The 20,322-nt window shown below is 37.9% G+C and overlaps 2 protein-coding genes across 4 annotated transcripts in view; both read right to left on the minus strand.

The window, feature by feature from the left end:
• Rabgap1l (RAB GTPase activating protein 1 like) overlaps positions 1-20,322 on the minus strand; it is a 558,252-nt gene that overhangs the window by 335,357 nt on the left and 202,573 nt on the right. Inside the window, exon 14 of one of the 3 annotated variants that reach the window (XM_032915699.1) lies at positions 8,452-9,574. The exons of the other annotated variants lie outside the window; for them this stretch is intronic. Within the exon in view, the coding sequence (XP_032771590.1) occupies positions 9,518-9,574 (57 nt within the window). The 3' untranslated portion in view covers positions 8,452-9,517. Of the gene's footprint in view, positions 1-8,451; positions 9,575-20,322 lie in introns of those variants that run through there. 3 annotated transcript variants of the gene reach the window in all.
• Positions 4,797-8,423, minus strand: Gpr52 (G protein-coupled receptor 52). Its single transcript, XM_032915706.1, has one exon. The coding sequence runs from the start codon at positions 7,626-7,628 to the stop codon at positions 6,543-6,545; it is 1,086 nt and encodes a 361-aa protein (XP_032771597.1). The 5' UTR covers positions 7,629-8,423; the 3' UTR covers positions 4,797-6,542.

The raw sequence follows: 20,322 nt of genomic DNA on the forward strand, positions 1-20,322 counted from the left end.
GGAATCAGAAAAGAGCGATCAATAAATCCAGATGCCTTGCAAAATTTTCCTTATTCATGCTGATATGCAAACTAGTGCTGTCAAATACTGGTCTTGTTTATGTGACCATCTTGTTGAACTTCTATGGGTGTACCTTCCCCATTAAGCCTAGAAATTTCAATTTATCAGCTTTGTAAGAAGTATCTTTACTGTCCTTATGAAATGAAGGCTCAAAAATAATGGGTAATTGCAGAGTAATGATGCAGTCCAGCCTGCCAGGAAAGCCTGCACGGGGCAACACACTACTCTCCATCAGTGTCCTGCCACACGCCTTGTTTGCCCTCCATATATGCAGATCTGACGTGTAGAGAAAGGTAGCTTTACTCCTTCCAGCCATCATTTCTTCAACAGATCTTTTAAAATCTATTCCCCTATGAGATAATCTAAATAATACAATTATTTATCTGACCAATTGTGCTTTCTCTAGTCAATAAAGCTCATAACCGAAAATGTTGATATGCGGGTCTTATTTTTGGAAGCATGGATTCTTTATTCAAATACATTCTATGATTCAGAAAAATGGAAGAGGTTTCTCAGAATAACAAACTCCCTAGTATATACCTATTTTTCTAACTCCTAAAATACAGGAATGGTGGTTTATGTCTGACTCCACATACTCAAAATGGATAGATGCAGGGTCACCGAGAGTCCAAGGCCAGCCGAAGCACATAGTGAGTTTCAGATCAGTCTGGGGTGAAGTGTAAGTGAACCTTCTATCGTGACTTTCCTTACTTTGACTGATAGGAATAAGATATAAAAATTCATTGTTATTAAAATATGAACACAGTTTTGTGGAAATGGGGAACGAAAAGTAGAATTCTATTACCTAGCAAGCATAGCTAATGAAGCCATGGATACTACTTCCCTGGTGCAGAGTTGTGTTTGTTATTAAAGATATGAAAAATGCAGAGAGGTGTCACTAAAAAAAAAGTCATTTTAGATTCAGTGATAACTCCAAACTGCTTACATTAAAGCAAAAATATAGCAGTAACATGTAGTATTGCAAGTTTTTTAAGGAAGAAGGAAGAAAGAAGGGAAGGAAGGAAGGAGAGAAGGAGAGAAAGAGGGAAGGAGAGAAGGAGAGAAGGAGGGAAGGAGGGAAGGAGGGAAGGAGAGGAGAGGAGGAGAGAAGGAGGGAAGGAGGGAAGGAGAGGAGAGGAGAGGAGGGAAGGAGGGAAGGAGGGAAGAGGGAGGGAAGGAGGAGGGAGTGAATCAGAGAGGGAGGGAGGGAAAAAACTACCAGGAGTATTTCAGAGATCTTAAAGTTATTTAAAATATTTTCATAGGAAGATATTAAGACATTAATTACTTGTAATATTTACAAAAAGTTTCAAAATATCAAAACAATTGTAACTACAAGTGTGTGCATGCATACATACGTGTGTTCAGAGAGCAGCGATTAGGAGGCCATTCTCTCCCCCTGCTCTGTTGGTCCAAGGTCATTAGGCTTGGTGGCAACACATTTACCCACTGAGACATCTGGCTGACCTCTCAAAATATTTTTAAAACTCAGTATTCATCTTAGTGAAACTAAAATTTTCTTTCATTGCTCATAAAGGAATTCCTCATTGTACAAAAGAAACAACAGAAGATTAGCAAAGAACAAGCCACACTAATACCTTAATATTTATAATCATTTTTACTATTTAAAATAAGGTTGTTCATATTTAAAATTATGAAGCAAAATCAGCACTGAATTAAAGTATTCATTTTGGAAAATATTGAAGATGAATATATTTTCCATTACAGTTATTTCGTTTTCCTCATTAGTTATATATTTTTCTTAATCATAAAATAAAGTCATTGCTTTTTGAAAATTTTTTATGTAATGTGTATAGCTGTTCTGCAGTCATGTATTTCAGTGCATTACATGCATGAAATGCCCATGGAGCCCAGAAGATGACAATGGACCCCCTGGAACTAAAGTTTATAAGTATTTATACAACCATTCTGGTTTATGCTCTCCTATGGATTTGATTCAGGGCTCTGTGCATGCTAGGCAAGCATTCTACCAATTGAACTACATCCCTAGCTCTGAAATAGCTTTATACAGAGAAGAAAAGCAATCACAGGAAAAAGAACAGAGCTAAAAGTCATTGGTCCAGCAGTGTAAGCACGGTGCACAGTGTTACTTGAATGTAGGTGATACTGGCTCAGAAGGTCACATTGTCAATTCCCCACAGCTTGTTCTTTTTACCTGCTTATTACATAGATGCATCTTTCTCAGACCCACTGATCAGAGAATGGGCAGGATCTGAGAAAAATCCTTTAAGCTAACAGTCTGATTTATTTTAAAACATATAATTTATGGTATCTAAAGAATAAATCAGCTTACTAATAACTGAAAATATGTGACAAAATAGCTCATACTCCATTTTAATAAATGACAGAATTCATATTGCAAAGAAAAATAAGACAAACCCTACTTAATACTGTAACCGTGCTGAAAAAAGAATGTTTTAAACATTATTTAATACATGGAAATAAAAAGGCAATCTCTGACTCATACCTGACTGCCTTAACAACAGCTTGTGAAATATCTTTAATCACAAATAACTATTCCTGGGAAATATGTCTTCAGATGTTGTGGACCTTTAAGTAATTAAAAACATCAAAGTCCAATCCAAAATCTGGGTTTGAAACACCTGTGATCAGGAAAAGACACTATCTGAGAAAAGCCTAATTCTGAATGGATTAGCTCTTGTTCAGGTAGAATTGTTTTAGTTTAGAGTTTTGTGTTACTAACTATGGTAGCAGAAGTGAGTCAAACAACAACTTAGACATTCTGAATACTCTATATGAGGAAGCCATCCTGATTACAGTCTAGAGGATCCATTTAGTCCTCACATTTTGCAACTGAAGGAACCAGTATCTGATTTTGTCAATGAGAAAACTGAGGTCTTGAAACATTCTGTATCTATCCAAGACCATAGGGCTGCATACTAATGGGGCTGCATACATTAGTGGGTCCAAACCTCTTCACTGCTTTATAGCTATTGGATAATAGAATACAGCATAATTTCTGACTCTCGCTGACAACCAAACCAGTAAAGCACAAAAAATACAACAACATGATAGGAAACATGCTACCCATTCTTACAGATTGAGAGAACAGTCTCCAATTATCATCTAAGTAAACACATATTAAAATATAGCAAAAGGAAGTAAATTGCCCAGAGGCCAGAATATTCTTCACTTGGTGTCTTTCATAGTATGATAAAGAGTTTTTTCTTTATAAATATTTTTTGTAACTAAGAATTTTCTACAACATATTTTAATCATATTCCTACTCCCATTCCACCCCAAACCTCTCAGACCCTTATATCCAGATATAAATGTAGTTCTCACACTCCATCAGAAAGTTTCTTTTTGCTGCAGATGGACAATAGAGAGAGCCACAACTAGTTAAAACACAGGACAATGGCGTGTGGCATGCTTTCAACCAATCCATCTACAACACCATCCATACAAGGGAGACTGGGGAGACATCACAGAGAAGCAGCAAAAAGACTTTAGGAGCCAGTGGACCAAGACCTTCTTTATTAAGATCTTTCCCTTCAAAGGGTTTCTCTGGAAGAAAGAAAGAAAGAAAGAAAGAAAGAAAAGAAAGAAAGAAAGAAAGAAAGAAAGAAAGAAAGGAAGGAAGGAAGGAAGGAAGGAAGGAAGGAAGGAAGGAAGGAAGGAAGGAAGGAAGGAAGGAAGGAAGGAAGGAAGGAAGTTAGTTCAAAGAGCTTTGGAAAAGCTATTCAAGGAAAATCTATAATAGATAGTAAAAAAATCATGGAAATACCAGAGTTTCAACTTGATTACAAAATATGCTGGTATGGTTGGGCTTAACAGGCTGAGGTTTTAATAAAAGAAGTGTACAAGATCAAAGAAAATTATACTCCATGGGGGAAAATCTGAGGCAAAGACAGCACTGAAAACATAAATGATGCCCAGAAAAATTCTGAAGGAAGAACAGATGAGACGCACAGGTGGGGGCTCATCCCAACTGCAGGACAGACTGCTGCTCAGCTAAGGCCAGGTACAGACAACTGTGGGGAACACTGGCATCAGACACAGGCAAAGCCATCAGAGAAGTGTGCAGAATACTCTGTAATTGGTTGAGTGATCCTGAGTGAATCACTTTTCCTCAGCTCTAGACTGGAAATAATAAGTGTAATGTTAGCAAGGGCTATCGAGAGGATTAAATGTTATAATACACATAAAACTTACTGTTAAACCTGGCAGAAAACCGTTTAAAATTGAGGAAAATCCAGGAGAGGGCTTAGCTCCAGAATCCCTGTGCAGGTTTTAGACTCCCGTGAACATTTATTGTTTCATGTACGTCTGTATGGAGTTGTGTGCCAAAGCGTGTGGGTGCCTGCAGAGGCCTGAAGAGGATATCAGCTCTTCCAGAGCTGCAGCCACAGATGTGGCTTCCCCATGGGGTGCTGAGAATGGAACTCAAGTCTCTGAAAGAGTGCTAAGTGCTCTCAATCACCGAGCCACCTTCTCAGCCCCTCTCAATTAGGTTAAATTAAACAAAACAAAAGTGGGTTCCTTATAATATGAATAATGTTGAAGACTTTATTTATTATATTTGAAGAAATAGAAATACTGTTTAAAATTGTACACCTTAATTCATCTACGATATCACTGGCAAACAGGAAACAAGACTCTACAGAACCCTCATCTATGAAGTACAGAACAATCTGATTCTGATTCCCCAGGAATCAATTCCTGGTGTTTCAGTAAACTGATACAAAATATGGTTTGATATATAGAATACTATTTTATTCTTTATTTTAAACCTTTCTTACATATTTAAAAAATATACAGGGGTTCAGAACAACCTTAATAAAGTGACAACACTTCTTTACCAGACTTCTGAAGTCAAACACCAGTGTGCAGACGTGGTTGGCTTCGGTATCAGAGTCTTAGGCACGCTTCATTAAATACTTTTCATAGAACACAAAAGTCTCAAGTGCTAGGAAGAAAGATCCTCAGCAATGTGATAGAAATTTTCAAACCTCTTCCCATCAAGAACTTAGGGTAAGAACATAAACTGCTCTGCTCGCATCCGCTTTACTATGGCTGAACCTAAACCCCCAACTTATTGTGACCCTTAAGTAGCACACTAAAAAATAAGTTCTTCTCTGCATTTGAAAACAGACCATTAAAAAACAAAATACTGACATATCTAAATGCTTTTTATAAGTATACTACATTCCCAGAACACTAGGAATGCAGCTTCATCTAATATAAATATCTGGATAACAAAGACACCAAAGTATTTTCATTTTAAAGTTAGTCCATATATATGTTTTCCAATGTTGACACCCTAAACAACATTGATATACGAATTGTGCTAAGAAAACATTAGGCACAGATCATGTAATATAACATATTTTTGTAAAAAATATAGACTATGCAAATACATACAACACAAATGAGTAGTGGATGTGACAGTGACCTGCCGCAGACCTAGGCCATCACTGCAGTGTCAGGCTTTTCTAAAGGGCATTCTGGGTAGCACAGAGAACACTACATCATTACTGGTGAGGAATCTACACCTGCATTAGATTATTGTGGGCTTTATAGGGAAAATTTAAAAAGAAATCTTCACGATAGCCAAGAGGACTTTACTTTAGGCACACGAACTAACTTCAAAGCAAGCTGGTAGAAATGTTTTCAAACTCCACTGAAGTACTGAATACAATCTCCTAGCTGCTGGACTGCCTTGTCTGAGAAACAACTTTTGTACCATCTTGACTGCCTTATACAGAGGATTCTTTCATCTGCTAAGACACTTCTAGAATGTGTCCCACAGGACAGGAGAAAAACTGAAAAAGCAATAGCAGGAGCTGAGGAAAAGGAGAGGAAACCAAATGGCTCTCTGTACAGAAGAAAAGATTCTGCTCCTTTCTGCCTGTAGTAGAAACCTGTGCTATGGAGAAGATGACAAGACCGTGGGCACAGGGGTTGTATGACAAATAACAAAATGCAACACTGTGCATCCTCTCTAAAGACAACACAACTTATGGAGACTGGCATGTCTCAACACTCTGACGGTAAGGCGACACTTGGCCCACATGTATGTCCTAGCACTTCTCATAAAGGGAAGCTTAGCAAACAGTAACTCCCACAAGTGTAAGAAGTTAGAACACGGAATAAGACTAAATAAAAGACAGACACACAGGCAGAGAGGACACCGAAGGAGAGATACCAAGGGGTTTGCTCCCATTTTGTAGATGTGAAGTGCCTCTTCTAGCTCAGTGATGAGGGTCAAACACTGAACATGCACTCACAAGCTGTCATTCTCTTATGAATTATTCTTCACACACCCTTTCCCTTTTATGTGCCTTGTACAAAAGGAAATAAAAAAGATCTTTACTCTTATTCTTCACTTCATGGTCAAATATTCACATAAATATTTCCCTAGGGCAAATTTCCAAATGAATCAAGAATACAATCCAAAACCACTGACACGTTACATTTGATTCACTATGTAGTTCTCTTCAAATGGAGCAGGAATTTGCCCGTCTCCTAGGTTTGGGATCTCGTGCTTCCTGATCCTTCCCACATACGCAAGATGTACACATTGTCTGAGAAAGCCTTCGGAGGCCGAGGCGGAAAACACTGTTGGAGAGGCTGTATATCACACAGTTGCAGAAACTATTGCTTATAGCAAGCCAGGTGGTTAAGAAGGACAGTGTTGGATTGTCCAAGACACGAGAACTTTCTAGAAGAAAGTAAATAATATACGGAAGCCATAGCATGTAAAACACGCTAGTTATTCTAAATAAAACCATGGCGTAGCGACGATCAGGGCTGTGTCCTGCTTCCCTAGAGGCATCTACCTCGTGGCTAGGGAATCGGGCCCTCCGGTCATTTATCTCTTTGGTGTGCTGCCGGCAGATTTTGAAAATGTGAAAGTAAGTGAAGCAGACAACCAAGGCAGCAGGAGCATAAAGTAAACAAACAATAAAGCAAGTAAAATAGGCACTGGTAAGCCAAGATGTGGCACACCATTCAAAAATGTCACCATGGTAACCAGGTTTGCCCCAGCCAAAAAAGGAAGGCAAGAAAATTAGGCAGGAGTAAATCCAAATCATAATAATGCAAATTCTCAGGCGACAAGGAGTGACCAGTTGATTGTAGGAAAGAGGCTTGGTTATTGCAAGATATCGATCCACACTGATGCAAGCAAGACATGCCATAGAAACACTTTTTAGAACTGAAATAATATATCCAAACACCTGGCAGGTCAATGACTCGTGGACACCTGTAGAGTAATGAAGAAGGGACAGAGTAGGAACCAAGCAGGTAACTCCAACGAGGAGGTCAGCATATGCCATCGTCTGTATGAAGTAGCTGGTAGTATAATGGTGTAACAGCGGAGCACAGTGAAAGACAAAGATGACGGTTAAATTCCCAGAGATGATCAGAAATGTCAGCAAGACAATGACAACTGTCTCAAAGACGCAGACATCCTCCACACTGTAGTGACCAAATCCAAGAGGGCAGGAGTGATGCTCGGACACATTCACAATGCTACTGCTCACGTTCAGGATCCTCCATTCAGTCCACCTGGATTCATTCATGGCTTGAAATTAAGGGAATGTGTAGCTTTGGCTCCAACAAGCAGGTGCCCGGGCCAGCATCTGTTAAACTCTGCAAATCAGTGTCTCAGAACCTGCTTCAGTAGAAAGTGCCAGTGCCTCTATGAGGGCTGAGCATCCCACAGTGTGCTCAGGTCTCTTCATCAGCCTTGGTTCACCAGTGACACACCTCAGCCTTGGGGGATGGGGGGGAGGGTGAGCTAGAAAGGTGAAAAGAGGTCTCTGGTTAGCTCCCTCCCATGCTTACAAAAAACTTTTGCAGATACAGGCACTTCTACAGAAAATAGATTTACTAGCAAGTACTGTAAAAAATTACATTTGTAAAAAAAAATCAGGGGAAGAAATGTTTCTCTTAAGAGTTTCTTAGAAATCAATTAGAATGAAAGAAACTCTTAAATTGTCTGAGGTCTCCTGCTTCAATTGTGATGGGGGGCGATGAAAATTCACTCATATTTTATAAATAAAATAATTAAGATCCTAGTTTTAGATAGAAGGCCAAGAAAAAGTTCATATGACAGAGTGTCCTTGGCCTCAGAGGTTCACATCTGATGCTGATGGGAAAACTTTAGGAGCCATTTCTCTTTCATTTTTTAAAAGCTCAGAACAACAATTCTGTCAAGTCTAATTCCAAAAGACTCATTTGTATGGACACAATGAGGTATACTGGCAGTAAAAGTCAGGCTCCAGATTTCCATATAATGCTTCTGAGAATAAAAGGTAATTTCTGGTGGGGACTATATTACACAATGAATTAGTGTAACAACACCTAAAACTAAAAAATAGTTCTTTAGTCCTAATTCTGTATTTGTTCTTTAAACATCTATATGCATGCAGCATATACCACCCCAGTTGCTGGTGCTGCTAACACCAGCTGTAATTTATATCTATTCTATTTCAAAATAGAATCTTTGGTATTAACTTCAGCATCTACAACTGGAAATATCTTTTATTATTTGATATGATATTTCCTTATAAAAAGCATAATAAAGTATATAGATTGAAGTAATTCCTAACATTTGCAACAATGCCCAAGTCTCATAAATATAGATGACATTTAGACCATAATGGAAACCTCCCTGCACACTGAGGACATTTCACTGGAGATGCTGCTGTTATCTGTTACTCAAGTCTTTCTGGTGGGCTTCATACCCCAGTTTGTTAGAGCCTTCTTATTTCCATTAGATGACTAACACATTCAATCATTACTACAACATTTGAAAGTAGAAAATTACCTCGTTTATTATATTTGCACTTATTAGCAGTCATCTGTTAAGAAAATGCCTGGTCTGTTCCTATACTCTATTTTAAGCAAAAGCACAATTAAAGCAGGGCCATCAGGTAGTTTGGGAAAGAGTCTTGTTTTAAAATACCTCAAAACATCAAGATGGATTTAAATCCTGGACTGTGACATACTGCGATTGTGGCAGAGCAGAATCCATCCGAGAGGCTTCCAAGGTCATTCTGGTACCGTGTTAACATTTGCCAAAGTCTTTTCCCCAAGTACAAGCAATTCAGGGAGTCTCTTGTCACTCTTTGTTGTCACAGCTTTTGAAGAAATAGCATGCACTAGAAATGAAAACATTTCCTTCAGGAACAATGTAGCAGCTTAATAGAAAGCATTCTTCTCAAAGTTATTTTCTCGTGCAGCGACACATCATTCAGGCAAGTTCTTTTATGTCAGCCACGGGATATTCTTCCTTGGACAAGCTGAGTTTCACTTATCAGAAAACAGTTCTCTCGTTACAGGAATAAGGTGATGCTTCTCATGTACATTCACGCTGATCAGCTGCGGGGCTGAGCTGCTTGACTCAGAAGTCCGATTCACTGTGGTGCAGCTATCGAAACGCTGCCGGGAAATTCTTGACACTTTCTCAGTCTTGCTGCCTCCACCTGAGCCAGTGTCTGCTCCTCCTCACCATCATCCTGAGCTGATGGAGAAGAACTCACCATCAGAAAGGTGACTCGGTCCTCCTGCCCCAATCAACAGCACAGCCAATGGCTACTGCAGCTGAAACTGTCACTAGGTAACAGTTGCCAGGCACATGCAGGCTTATAGACTTACTCTGCGATCTCCGATCAAGATTGACAAAAGAAGACAATGAAACTGACCGATCCTCATGATATGTAAATGGTATTTAAGAATTTCTGGAGGCATTCTCCTTAAATTTGCATAAATTATTTCTTATGAATAGTACTAAGGAAACAAAACTGGTGTATACCTTTAAACTACCACAAGGTACTATGACACTAAAAAGTCAGCAGTAATGTAATACTCTTCGGTAAAGAAAACATGAATTATTGAAAATCATTTATTCAAGTCTCCCATGAACTAAATTGATATAACTACTGTTTTTCACTATAAAACAGTCATATTTTTATTAGAAATTAAAAGTCAGCTACTTGTCTCTTCAGTACCTGCCACACCCACACGAGTGTGCCGAGCTTAGCACACTGACCTAAACAACAGAAAACCAGGACTAGACAATGAGAGGGAGATCTGTCTGAAGAAATACCTGGGTCAAATATGATCTCAGAAGGACAGGGAGCATCAGAATAAACAGAAACACTTAGTCTGTGTGTATCTTATTACACTAAACATGTCAGAGCTAAAGAAATCCATCCCACAGTGCTTGAATTACATATATTTAAGTTAGTAGAAGCAAAATAAATATTTGCTCAAGTGTTCTGTATATTAAAACATTTTGATCTAGGTTTACATACTGTATGCAATCATTCATTTATTTTAAACCTATCTCTCATAGTTCAATACATTAAAAAAAAACCTACCAAACAAAATTTACAATTGCTGTAGGATTAAAACAAATCAGGAAAATTAATAGAGGGCATTAAAGCGTCCTATATGACAAAAAAAATTTTGCTATGAGTTTTTATACTTTTGTCTTTATAGAATTCTTAAATCTCAAGCCTGAGATGGCTTAGCAGGTAAAAGGTACTCGTCACCAACAACTCTGCCAGCACACATCTGATGCCCACCAATGACACTGTGTGAGGACAGAGCAGACCCCCGCAGGCTTTCCACCAACATCCACATGTGCACCCTAGACAACCATGCTCATAGAAGCTCGAGGGCACCCTCTCCTTCCTTTGCTCCCTCCCTCCTTCCTTCCTTTTCTCCTTATTCTTACCCCTCCCTTCCCTTCCTCCCTCTCCCTTTTCTCTCTTTCCCTCTGCCCCTCTTAATAAATTAACACATATAATACAGTTAAAAGAGTAAATCTCTAGGCAACAAGTACAGTGAGTGCTCCACAAATGGAGAAAGAGGAGACTAGAAACTCTCCTTGACTCCAACGACAGTTAAGACACTGAGACTAGAAATGATTGAAACTGTCATTTCACTGTATCACTAAGCCACATCCTCTTCTTTCTACTAACGGCTGCCATATAGGAAATATGTTAGAAAGATCTCTCCAGGATTTACAAAAACTGGTTTATAAAGTACAGAAAGTCTATTCTGTCCCCCATGTTAAGCTTTTGTTCTAGAAGACTGTTATTTTTAAAAGCTTCATGTGTGGAATGAAATACAGAGAGATAGTACATATCTCAACAGAAATATTTATTAGACAAGTTAGAATAGTAAATCTTAAGATGAATAGTTTAGTTTTGAAAAGTAAATATGTGTAATATAAAAGTTACAAAATATTATTTTACAGAGAAATATTGTACTTAAACAGATAAAGTCATTTAAATCAAGTGAGATAAGAATATTCTTAAACATTACAATAAATATTCAAAAGAAAATTATATCTGCTAAACATTCGTGAATGTAGACATGTTATCCATTCTATACTAAGAAAAGTAAAATGTTAAGTTTTCCTAGAAAACAATTTTCGAAGTCGGGTGCTAGGGCTGGAGAAATGCCCCAGTAGATTACGGCTCTTGCGGGGGACCCACTGCTGCTCCTAGCACCCACATGGTGACTCAGAACCCGCATAAACTCAGACTCCATCTCTGAGCTATCTGCTACCCTCCCAGCATACACTGTGTACACTTAAGCACATGTAATCACACGTAAAGTTAAGTAAGTGAATCTAAACAATGCTTTTAAAAATTAAGTGCTATTAATCATTATTGCTGCTCAAGTTACAAAAATTTTAATCATTTTAAAATATACATATATTAAAAGTTATTAATTATTCCTAAAATTAAGAGAATTATAAGGAAATGCACACATCTAAAAACCTACCTCGTGTAGAGGAACTCAAGCACTAAACTGCTTTGGTACCACATATTTTCAAATATAATACTGGAGAGGATTTTAATCTAAAAGTATTGTAAGCAGCCCATGGCTGCATGGGTTTCCAGGATATAAGGTCATAGTGAGAAACATAATTTAAGTCTCCATCCTTCCTTCCACTAACAACAACAACAACAACAACAACAACAAGGTGTCCAGAGTTCCAATAAGGCAAAGTTTGGAGCTTCAGTAACCAAGGATCAGTAGCATACACCGCCATAGCTCATCAATGCACCATGCTTTCTTTTGAGTTAAAGAATCACTCTTCTCAACTTAGGGTATGGGAGTCACTGCCACCCTTTTGATCATTATTAGCAACTACTTCCCCCTCCTTTCAATTGATGGGTGCTAACAGGAAATCTCTCAGAAATGTCTCTAGTCTCACTTTATTATGACTTCTTTAAAGCCCACGCGAAAATTTATTAGAAGCATGAAATTTTCTATTCCGATGGTATTATATCATAATATATATTGGTGGATATATATCTATATATCTATAGATATATATATAATTATTTCATTACTTAAACACCCAAACAATGTCCTAGTTGGGATCAGAATCCCCTCCATAGCTCCATATTTCCACACTGGTCTAGTTGGTAGAACAGTTTAGGAAGGATTATGAGGTCTGGCCTTGTTGACAAAGGTGTGCCACTGGGGCCAGACTTCGATGTTTCGAAAGCCCAACCCACTCACTTGCCCTGTACTTTTAGATCAAGACGTAAGCTCTCATTACTGACCTGTCACCACATCTGCCTACCTGCTGCCATGCTCCCTACCATGACGGCGAGGAGCTGAACCTCCGAAACTGAAGTCCCCTCAAAACCCTTAAGTTTCCTTGGTCATAGCATCTTCTCAGAGCAAGAGAAATGTAACAGTAAAGGAAAACATTAGCTGTTAATGACAAGTAGGATAAGTAAGAGATGATGACACAAAAGAACCATATGAGTAGTACTAAAACTGCAAATTTCTGGAGAAGCTGAAGTACATGTCTTTTCTTAAGGTATTTTAAAAAGAATCAAAAGATTTAGTTCCTCAACTGCCTCATTTCTCAGGCCCTGCTGTCATGACATTAGGAAAGCCAGCAACACTGTATTTAGATGACGGCAGAGACTGCCAATCTGGTCTCAGTTGATCGTGGCTTCCCCTCAGTCTCTTATGTGAAAAGAAAAATTAGTATCTTTTCCAAAATTAAAACCAAATCATGTCACATTCTTCCTTAAAATACTTGTTTTATTCTGTATTTCATAAAAGGTTCTATAAACTCTTGTCTCCGTTTAACTGTATAATCTCACGTCCTCCTAGGCTGCTCAGGTTACACGAACTCTCCATGCCTCATCACTGTAGCCCAGGCTCAGATGAACCCATTGTGCTGCCTTCCACCTCCCAGGACCTACAATGGCTGCCCAGTGTGCTATCTTTCTCTCATTAATTCAGTGGCAATCTTTCCAATGACTTCCTCCCCAGGGAAAGCTTCTCCCAGTTCCCACAGAGCACCATACCAGATCTATACTTGCCATCGTTTGTAATTATTTACTTCATTCATTTGGCTTCTGAGAAGTTTAAGCCTCTTGGGGGAGCAAATACTTACTTTGTTCACTATTATATCTAAAGTGCTGATTTAATACCAATGGGCACAGAATAGGAATTTAACAAGTATATTTTTATCATCATCTTTATATAATACATCTGGAAACAACTAGTATAGTCTATGAGTATAAAGAATTACAGTTTCTTTAGTTTATTTTAAAATAAATAAAACTACTGAAGATCCTTTGTATAACAAAGACATCCAATAAGAAGTCAGAAAAAGGGGCTGGAGAGATGGCTCAGCGGTTAAGAGCACCCGACTGCTCTTCCAGAGGTCATGAGTTCAATTCCCAGCAACCACATGGTGGCTCACAACCATCTGTAAAGAGATCTGATGCCCTCTTCTGGTGTATCTGAAGACAGCTACAGTGTACTTATATATAATAAATAAATAAATCTAAAAAAAAAAAATAAGTCAGAAAAATATGACCAGATTGCAATGAAAAAAAGTTCATCTGTATACATATTTAAATATTAAATTTGTAACTTCACCTAAATCCAATTCTATATCAATAGTTAAAATGATTTAAAACCTGGGTTTTAGCAAACAATAATAGCTGACTATTTTAAGAATGCCAACTGCTACTAAATGCAGGTTCAGTTACCTTGTAATGTACTATAAAGGATAGCGTTGTGGCAACTCGAGCTGCGTGCTGGAAAGCAAATGCTCTGAAATGATGCACACAATAATCTACTGATTAATTAGTGCTAAACAGCCCAGCACACATTTATTTTCTTACCATTGCTTTATTGTGAATCACATATTAAATATTTAATTAAATAGAAAAAAATTAACAAAATTTACTTATGGACATCACAGAGAGAACTTCTCAACCTGATAAAGACATATACTTGTAGGGTATTTCACATGAAATATTGAGAATATTGATTCCTCCTTCAGAATAGGGCTAGACAAGAATGTGGATCCATATTACTTCTATGCACCATGCACTGCAAGTCTCAGTCAATATAATAAATGAGAAAATGAAGTCATTCACAAAAGGCCTAACTGTCTATGTGAGAAATATTAAAATCGCTACTCTATACTCATTAAAACATAAGGAAATAAGAATACTTTGTAAACATATGAGGCTCTTCACTGCTATATTCATGTAATAAAAATAGAATTAAAATAATAAAACAATAATCCATTTACATTAGCCTCATATAGTAGAATACAAGGATACAGCTAATAAAATCAGAATAATGTCTCTACTCTGAGAATTACAGAGTCTCACCAAGACAAAATTAAAGGTTTAAGTAAATTCAGGGATATACCATTGTTGTGTTTTTGAAGACTTGTTATTATCTAAAAAGAAAAAAACAGGTTCTCACCAGTTTATCTATTGGATACTCATATGAAAATCTAGGCAGGTTTATCTATAAAACCAACCAACTGCAGACTATAAAACCTATATGTAAACACAAAAACCTTGAGATAACTACTGTTAAACAATCTTCCAAAGAAAATAAAAAAACAGAATTGGAAAACTGGCAGCCTAAGTTTCAAGACCTAGAGGCAAGACAGGCCTAGTAAGCATGGACTATGGACCTGTGGGACAGGACACGATGCACGGGAAGATGAGTTATGGTCAACTGAATTCAAATAAGAACTCTAAAACATGCCTGGGCTTAAGGAGATTGTTATGCACTAGAAAAATCTCAACACCCACTGGGAAATATGAACTAAGGTCACCTCCTCATACTACACATAAAAATTTACTTAGAGGAATGAAACATCTAATACAAATATGAATAAAATACAAACAGCTTCCAAAAGGAAACACACTAGAGAAGCATGGCCCAGAAGCAATGTTTATAAGTTAATAAAAATAAGAAATTTTAATTAAATAGTACTCAAAAATTGTTATCAAAGGGCATCATAAACAAAATCAGCAAGCTTAAAGACTGAAAGAAATTATAAGTACAACACACACATAACAAAGACATTTTTATGAAAATTGCTGCTACAAAAATAGACTTGACACTTGTCTCCTAAGAGGCTCTGCCAGATCCTGACAAATACAAAGGTGGATGCTCACAGTCAACCCATGGACTGAGAATGAGGTTCCCAACAGAAGAGTTAGAGAAAGGACTGAAGGAGCTAAAGGGGTTTGCATCATAGGAAGAACAACGATATCGACCATCCAGACCCCACAAAGCTCCCAGGGACTAAACCACAGGCCAAAGAGTACACATGGGGGGCCCATGGCTCCAGCCGCATATGTAGAAGAGGATGGCCTTGTAGGGCATCAATGAGATCACAGGTCCTTGGTCCTCTGAAGCCTAGGGAATGCCAGGCCAGGGAGGCAAGAGGAAGTGGGTGGGAGAGCACTCTCAGAAGCAGGAAGAGGAGGGATGGGATGGGGGTTTCCAGAGGGGAAATTAAGAATGAGGTTAACACTCAAAATGTAAATAAATAAAATATCCAATAAAAAATAAAAAATACAAATCATCTACAATATGATCACAATAGAGACTGAGTTCAATTGTGGTTCTCAGGGACTGGCAACAGTTATAGGGAGATGGGAAGTTGTCAGTCAGTGAGTACTAAGTGATAACACCATAGAGGAACTAAGTTTTCATGTGCTATCATTGCCCAGCAAAGTGAGTACATATCACGGAAATGTATTTTGCTGCTTAATTTTTTTAATTAGAAAAAAGCATTTTTAAATATATGCACCACCAGGAAAGGCCAACTTTTCAAAGATTGCCAGTTATTTCTGGGTAAGTGAAATGGCACCATTTTTAGTATGACTAAAACATTAGAAGTGCATTTCAAAATAACATAGAAAAATGCCAAGCTCTCTTAAATCTCATATCTAAGAGTTCCCTAATTTTACACACACACACACACACACACACACACACACACACACACACACACAGAGAGAGAGAGAGAGAGAGAGAGAGAGAGAGAGAGAGAGAGAGAGAGAGAGAGAGAGAGATTGATCAGACTACAACATGACTCAAAGCACCACATGGTGACATGAGTATATACAACATTTAGGGACAGGAGTGCAACATTTAGGGACAGGAGTGAAAGGTGCTTACTTCAAGTCATTAGTTTTTTAAGGCAAAAATCAAACAATAGTAAGTTACCAATGTACTTACTACAGTGGCTAAAATTATCAAACCGGTAATAAATTTTTTTGATAAGATTGCAAAAACAACGGAAATGTTTACAGGCTGGTGGTGGTGGTGGTGGTGGTGATGGTGAGTGGTGGTGGGTGGTGGTGGGGAGTGGTGGGTGGTGGTGGTGGTGGGTGGTGATGGTGAGTGGTGGTGGAGGTGGTGGTGGGTAGTGGTGGGTGGTGGTGGTGGTGGTGGTGGTGGGTGGTGGTGGTGGTGGTGGTGGTGGTGGTGGTGGTGGTGGTGGTAGTGGTATAAAATGGTCAAAACTTGGAAACTGTGACAAACACTTTTTTTTTTAAGATTTATTCATTTATTATATATAAGTGCACTGTAGCTGTCTTCAGACACACCAGAAGAGGGCATCGGATCTCTTTACAGATGGTTGTGAGCCACCATGTGGTTGCTGGGAATTGAACTCAGGACCTCTGGAAGAGTAGTCGGGTGCTCTTAATCACTGAGCCATCTCTCCAGCCCTGTGACAAACACTTTAAAAATCCTCATGGTATTAAATAAAGCTACTCTATGGCCTACCATCTAAATCCAAAAGACATGCCAACAACCCACAGAATAACTATAAGATAATCAAGCCTTGCACAAAAAAGTTCCTGGTAGCATATTCAAACTACACAGCCCAAACTAGAAGCAGCAAACACACCCGTCAATGGGTATATGCTTGAAGACACTGTGATGTGTGGTCACTGTGGTCTGCTGCTTAGAGTAACAAAAAGGAATAAAACTAGCAAAACAACACGGAGAGCCTAAACACTAAGGGGAAAGTCATGCCTCAAAGGGCACACTTTACACAAAGTCCTAAAACATAAAAAAAAAAAAATAATTTTTGCTGAATTATAACAATGGCAGCTGGATCAATGGTGTGCTTATGCACACACATATGAATATGTGTATGTAAGTGTATGTATCCCTGGGTATTCATGCAAACTCAAGATCTGTGTAAATAAAAGGACATTCGGGAAGCATAACAACACCGTATGTAAAATGTGTAGATCATGAGCATATCATGAGCAAAAATAATGACATAATACACTTAAGCTTTGTGTAAATCACATCCAAAATACCCATGAACCTGTGATTTCACATGCCCTCAATGAATGCTCATTTAATATTTGCCCAACAGTGTGTGATCCTCACTGTTAACATCCATCAGTACACTGTCTTCTGACATGATCGTACCTTTGCAACTGAAGCGTGTGTGTTAAAGACAGCAGGGGCAATAGAGGAAGGACATAGAGACCGAACTGTTTAATTTTACAAATGACAGGGTACTAAAATTAATAAACATCTTCCCTCATTTTGACTTTCTATGCATAACATAGAATAATGTCTTCTACTTCCTCTTTTAAGCTCCTGTTTGTAGTTTCCTAAAGGTATAATACCTGAAGACAAAGCTTACAATAACTCTTTCTCAAAGACTACTTAGAAGTGCTCCTCTCGGAGTGTCACAGCTGAGTCCTAGACCACCGGCCACTTCTGGATGAGTGAAGTGGGCCATTAGCTTTCTTACGTCTCATATCTGAGAGTTTTCCTTCTGTTAGGGAATAATTCATCTGAAAATTAAATTATTCAGCACAATTTTTAAATGAAATTTTAACAAAATTAATATTAGCTCAGAGAAAGAAGATGAAATGGTCATTTTCCTTCAAGTTTTGTACAGTAAAATCATGGTGAGAAAGGTTAACCATGTAACATCTCTTGAAAAAAAAGTCTACAGAATTGTATGGACAAAGATGTGTGAACATCACATTTTAAATAACAGATTAACATTAAAGGAAAGAAATGTTCATTTAACCTCATTTTTAATTGAAAGGAAGTTTTCCATTATAAAAAAAATTGCTATTTTTTGAGGTATCTTATTGTTATGGCAACTGATGTGCTAAAAATAATAAAGAAATATCAAAGTTGTTATAGCAACTAGAATTTTAAAGAGCCATGAAGTGTAGAATAATCAAACCTTAACTTGGCTTGAAATGCATCATCTATGACTCAGGTTTGAAAAAGAAAACCTGAAATATTCATGCTCTTTACAAATTGTTTTTGGAATTCAATTTAAAAAAAAAAACAAACAAAATCCTGGGATACAGCTTGAAGTACCATTTCTACATGACTTAAATTAGGTATACTATCATGTACCCATCAGTGTGGATTTAATGGTCCTACTCACTACAACACCCCATGAACAGCAGGATGTTATCATGGATCAAGGCCCAGTAACTGAACACAATTGTTTGTATGGAGTCAGAGTTTTCTGGTCTTCTAACTTGTTCCCTACCAGAAGTCCTCAAAGTGCCATCGTAGAGTACACCAAAGGTTAAAAATACCTACTTACTGCAAAGCTGTGCCCAGATTCATCTAATTAGAGGTCTGCTAGATTAGAAAATTACTCAAGTTCTATCAAATACTAGACATTCATTGTTCAGTGTTCTGGCATCCCATTTGCCTCTCAAAGGGAACATTCACAAGAGTTTCATAAGCACTGGTAAGGTCTCTGAAGGATTTAAACTGGGAAGTCACAGAAATTCATGTCTTTTCTTAGAGATGGCCATACTGAAGAATAAAAACAGGTTTATGCATCTCTGTTACAAAATCAAAAGACCTTAGTTTCATTTGTTCCTCCCTAATCAAATAGCCAATATTCATCATCAAATACCACAGTGCATTTCCTCAGCACTGGAACGAATGCCGACTCTCTAGAAGCAGACTGCTACCAGCATGGCTCTGTAGCCTGCCTATGCCTAAACACTGTCGGAGATTTGCTTGTTGGTTTGTTTTGGGTGCCCCCATCCAAATGACTAGGTTTGTCTTATAACTTAGTAAAGGGCACCTGAGGAACACACACGGGTTTTCCCTCATATCTAGCCAGGGAAGGATGTACTTCGCTAGATATACTTGGGGATATCCTATTGTTGCATATACCACAAATCTTTGCAATTCTGTATAATGATAATTCCTTCGAAAAGACAAATTCATTTCCCTCAGTTACCTTACCCAGTAATCAACAGCACTAGCCCTGACCACTATCCTTATAATCCTGAGTCTAATACAAATCTATTATCCTTATAAAGTAATATAAACTATATATAGTCCTTCAGAGCAATGATTTCAAAGCTTTACAGTATTTTCTTTTGCTATTTTAAAGTACATTTTTACTTATTTTTTGAGAATTTCATTCATATACACAATGTTTGTTGATCAGATCACTCTCCTCTTCCAACTCCACATAGTCTTCTTTTTAGTTCACTATTTTATGCATATGACTGTGTGTGTGTTAACTAGCTAGCTAGTTAGTTTATGTGCATCACACATATTCAGGAGCCTGCAGAAGCCAGAAGAAGACATCAATGCTCTGAAAGGAGACTTTTATAATGGTTGGCAGTTTCCATATGGATTAGGGGAAACAAATTCAGGTCTTCTGGAAGAGCAATAATCTCTTATCTACTGAACAATCTCCTAGCAACCTTTTCTTTCACTTCTTAATAACCCACCCAGTCAAACCAGTCTTCCTGCAAGAACTCAAATAAATACATCAAAAAAAAAAGTGATTTTCTTCTAGCATCAACTAGGTGCTAGATCAAATAACAGATCAACTAGGTCTGGGGCCACCTGAGGTCCTCCAAAGCAGTACTGGATTTTGATTTTTGCAGATCCTTGAGCAGGTAACTTCCACTGCTTTGCACACAT

The sequence above is a fragment of the Rattus rattus genome, chromosome 10 (assembly GCF_011064425.1).
Source record: "Rattus rattus isolate New Zealand chromosome 10, Rrattus_CSIRO_v1, whole genome shotgun sequence".
In the NCBI taxonomy this organism is placed as follows: domain Eukaryota; kingdom Metazoa; phylum Chordata; class Mammalia; order Rodentia; family Muridae; genus Rattus; species Rattus rattus.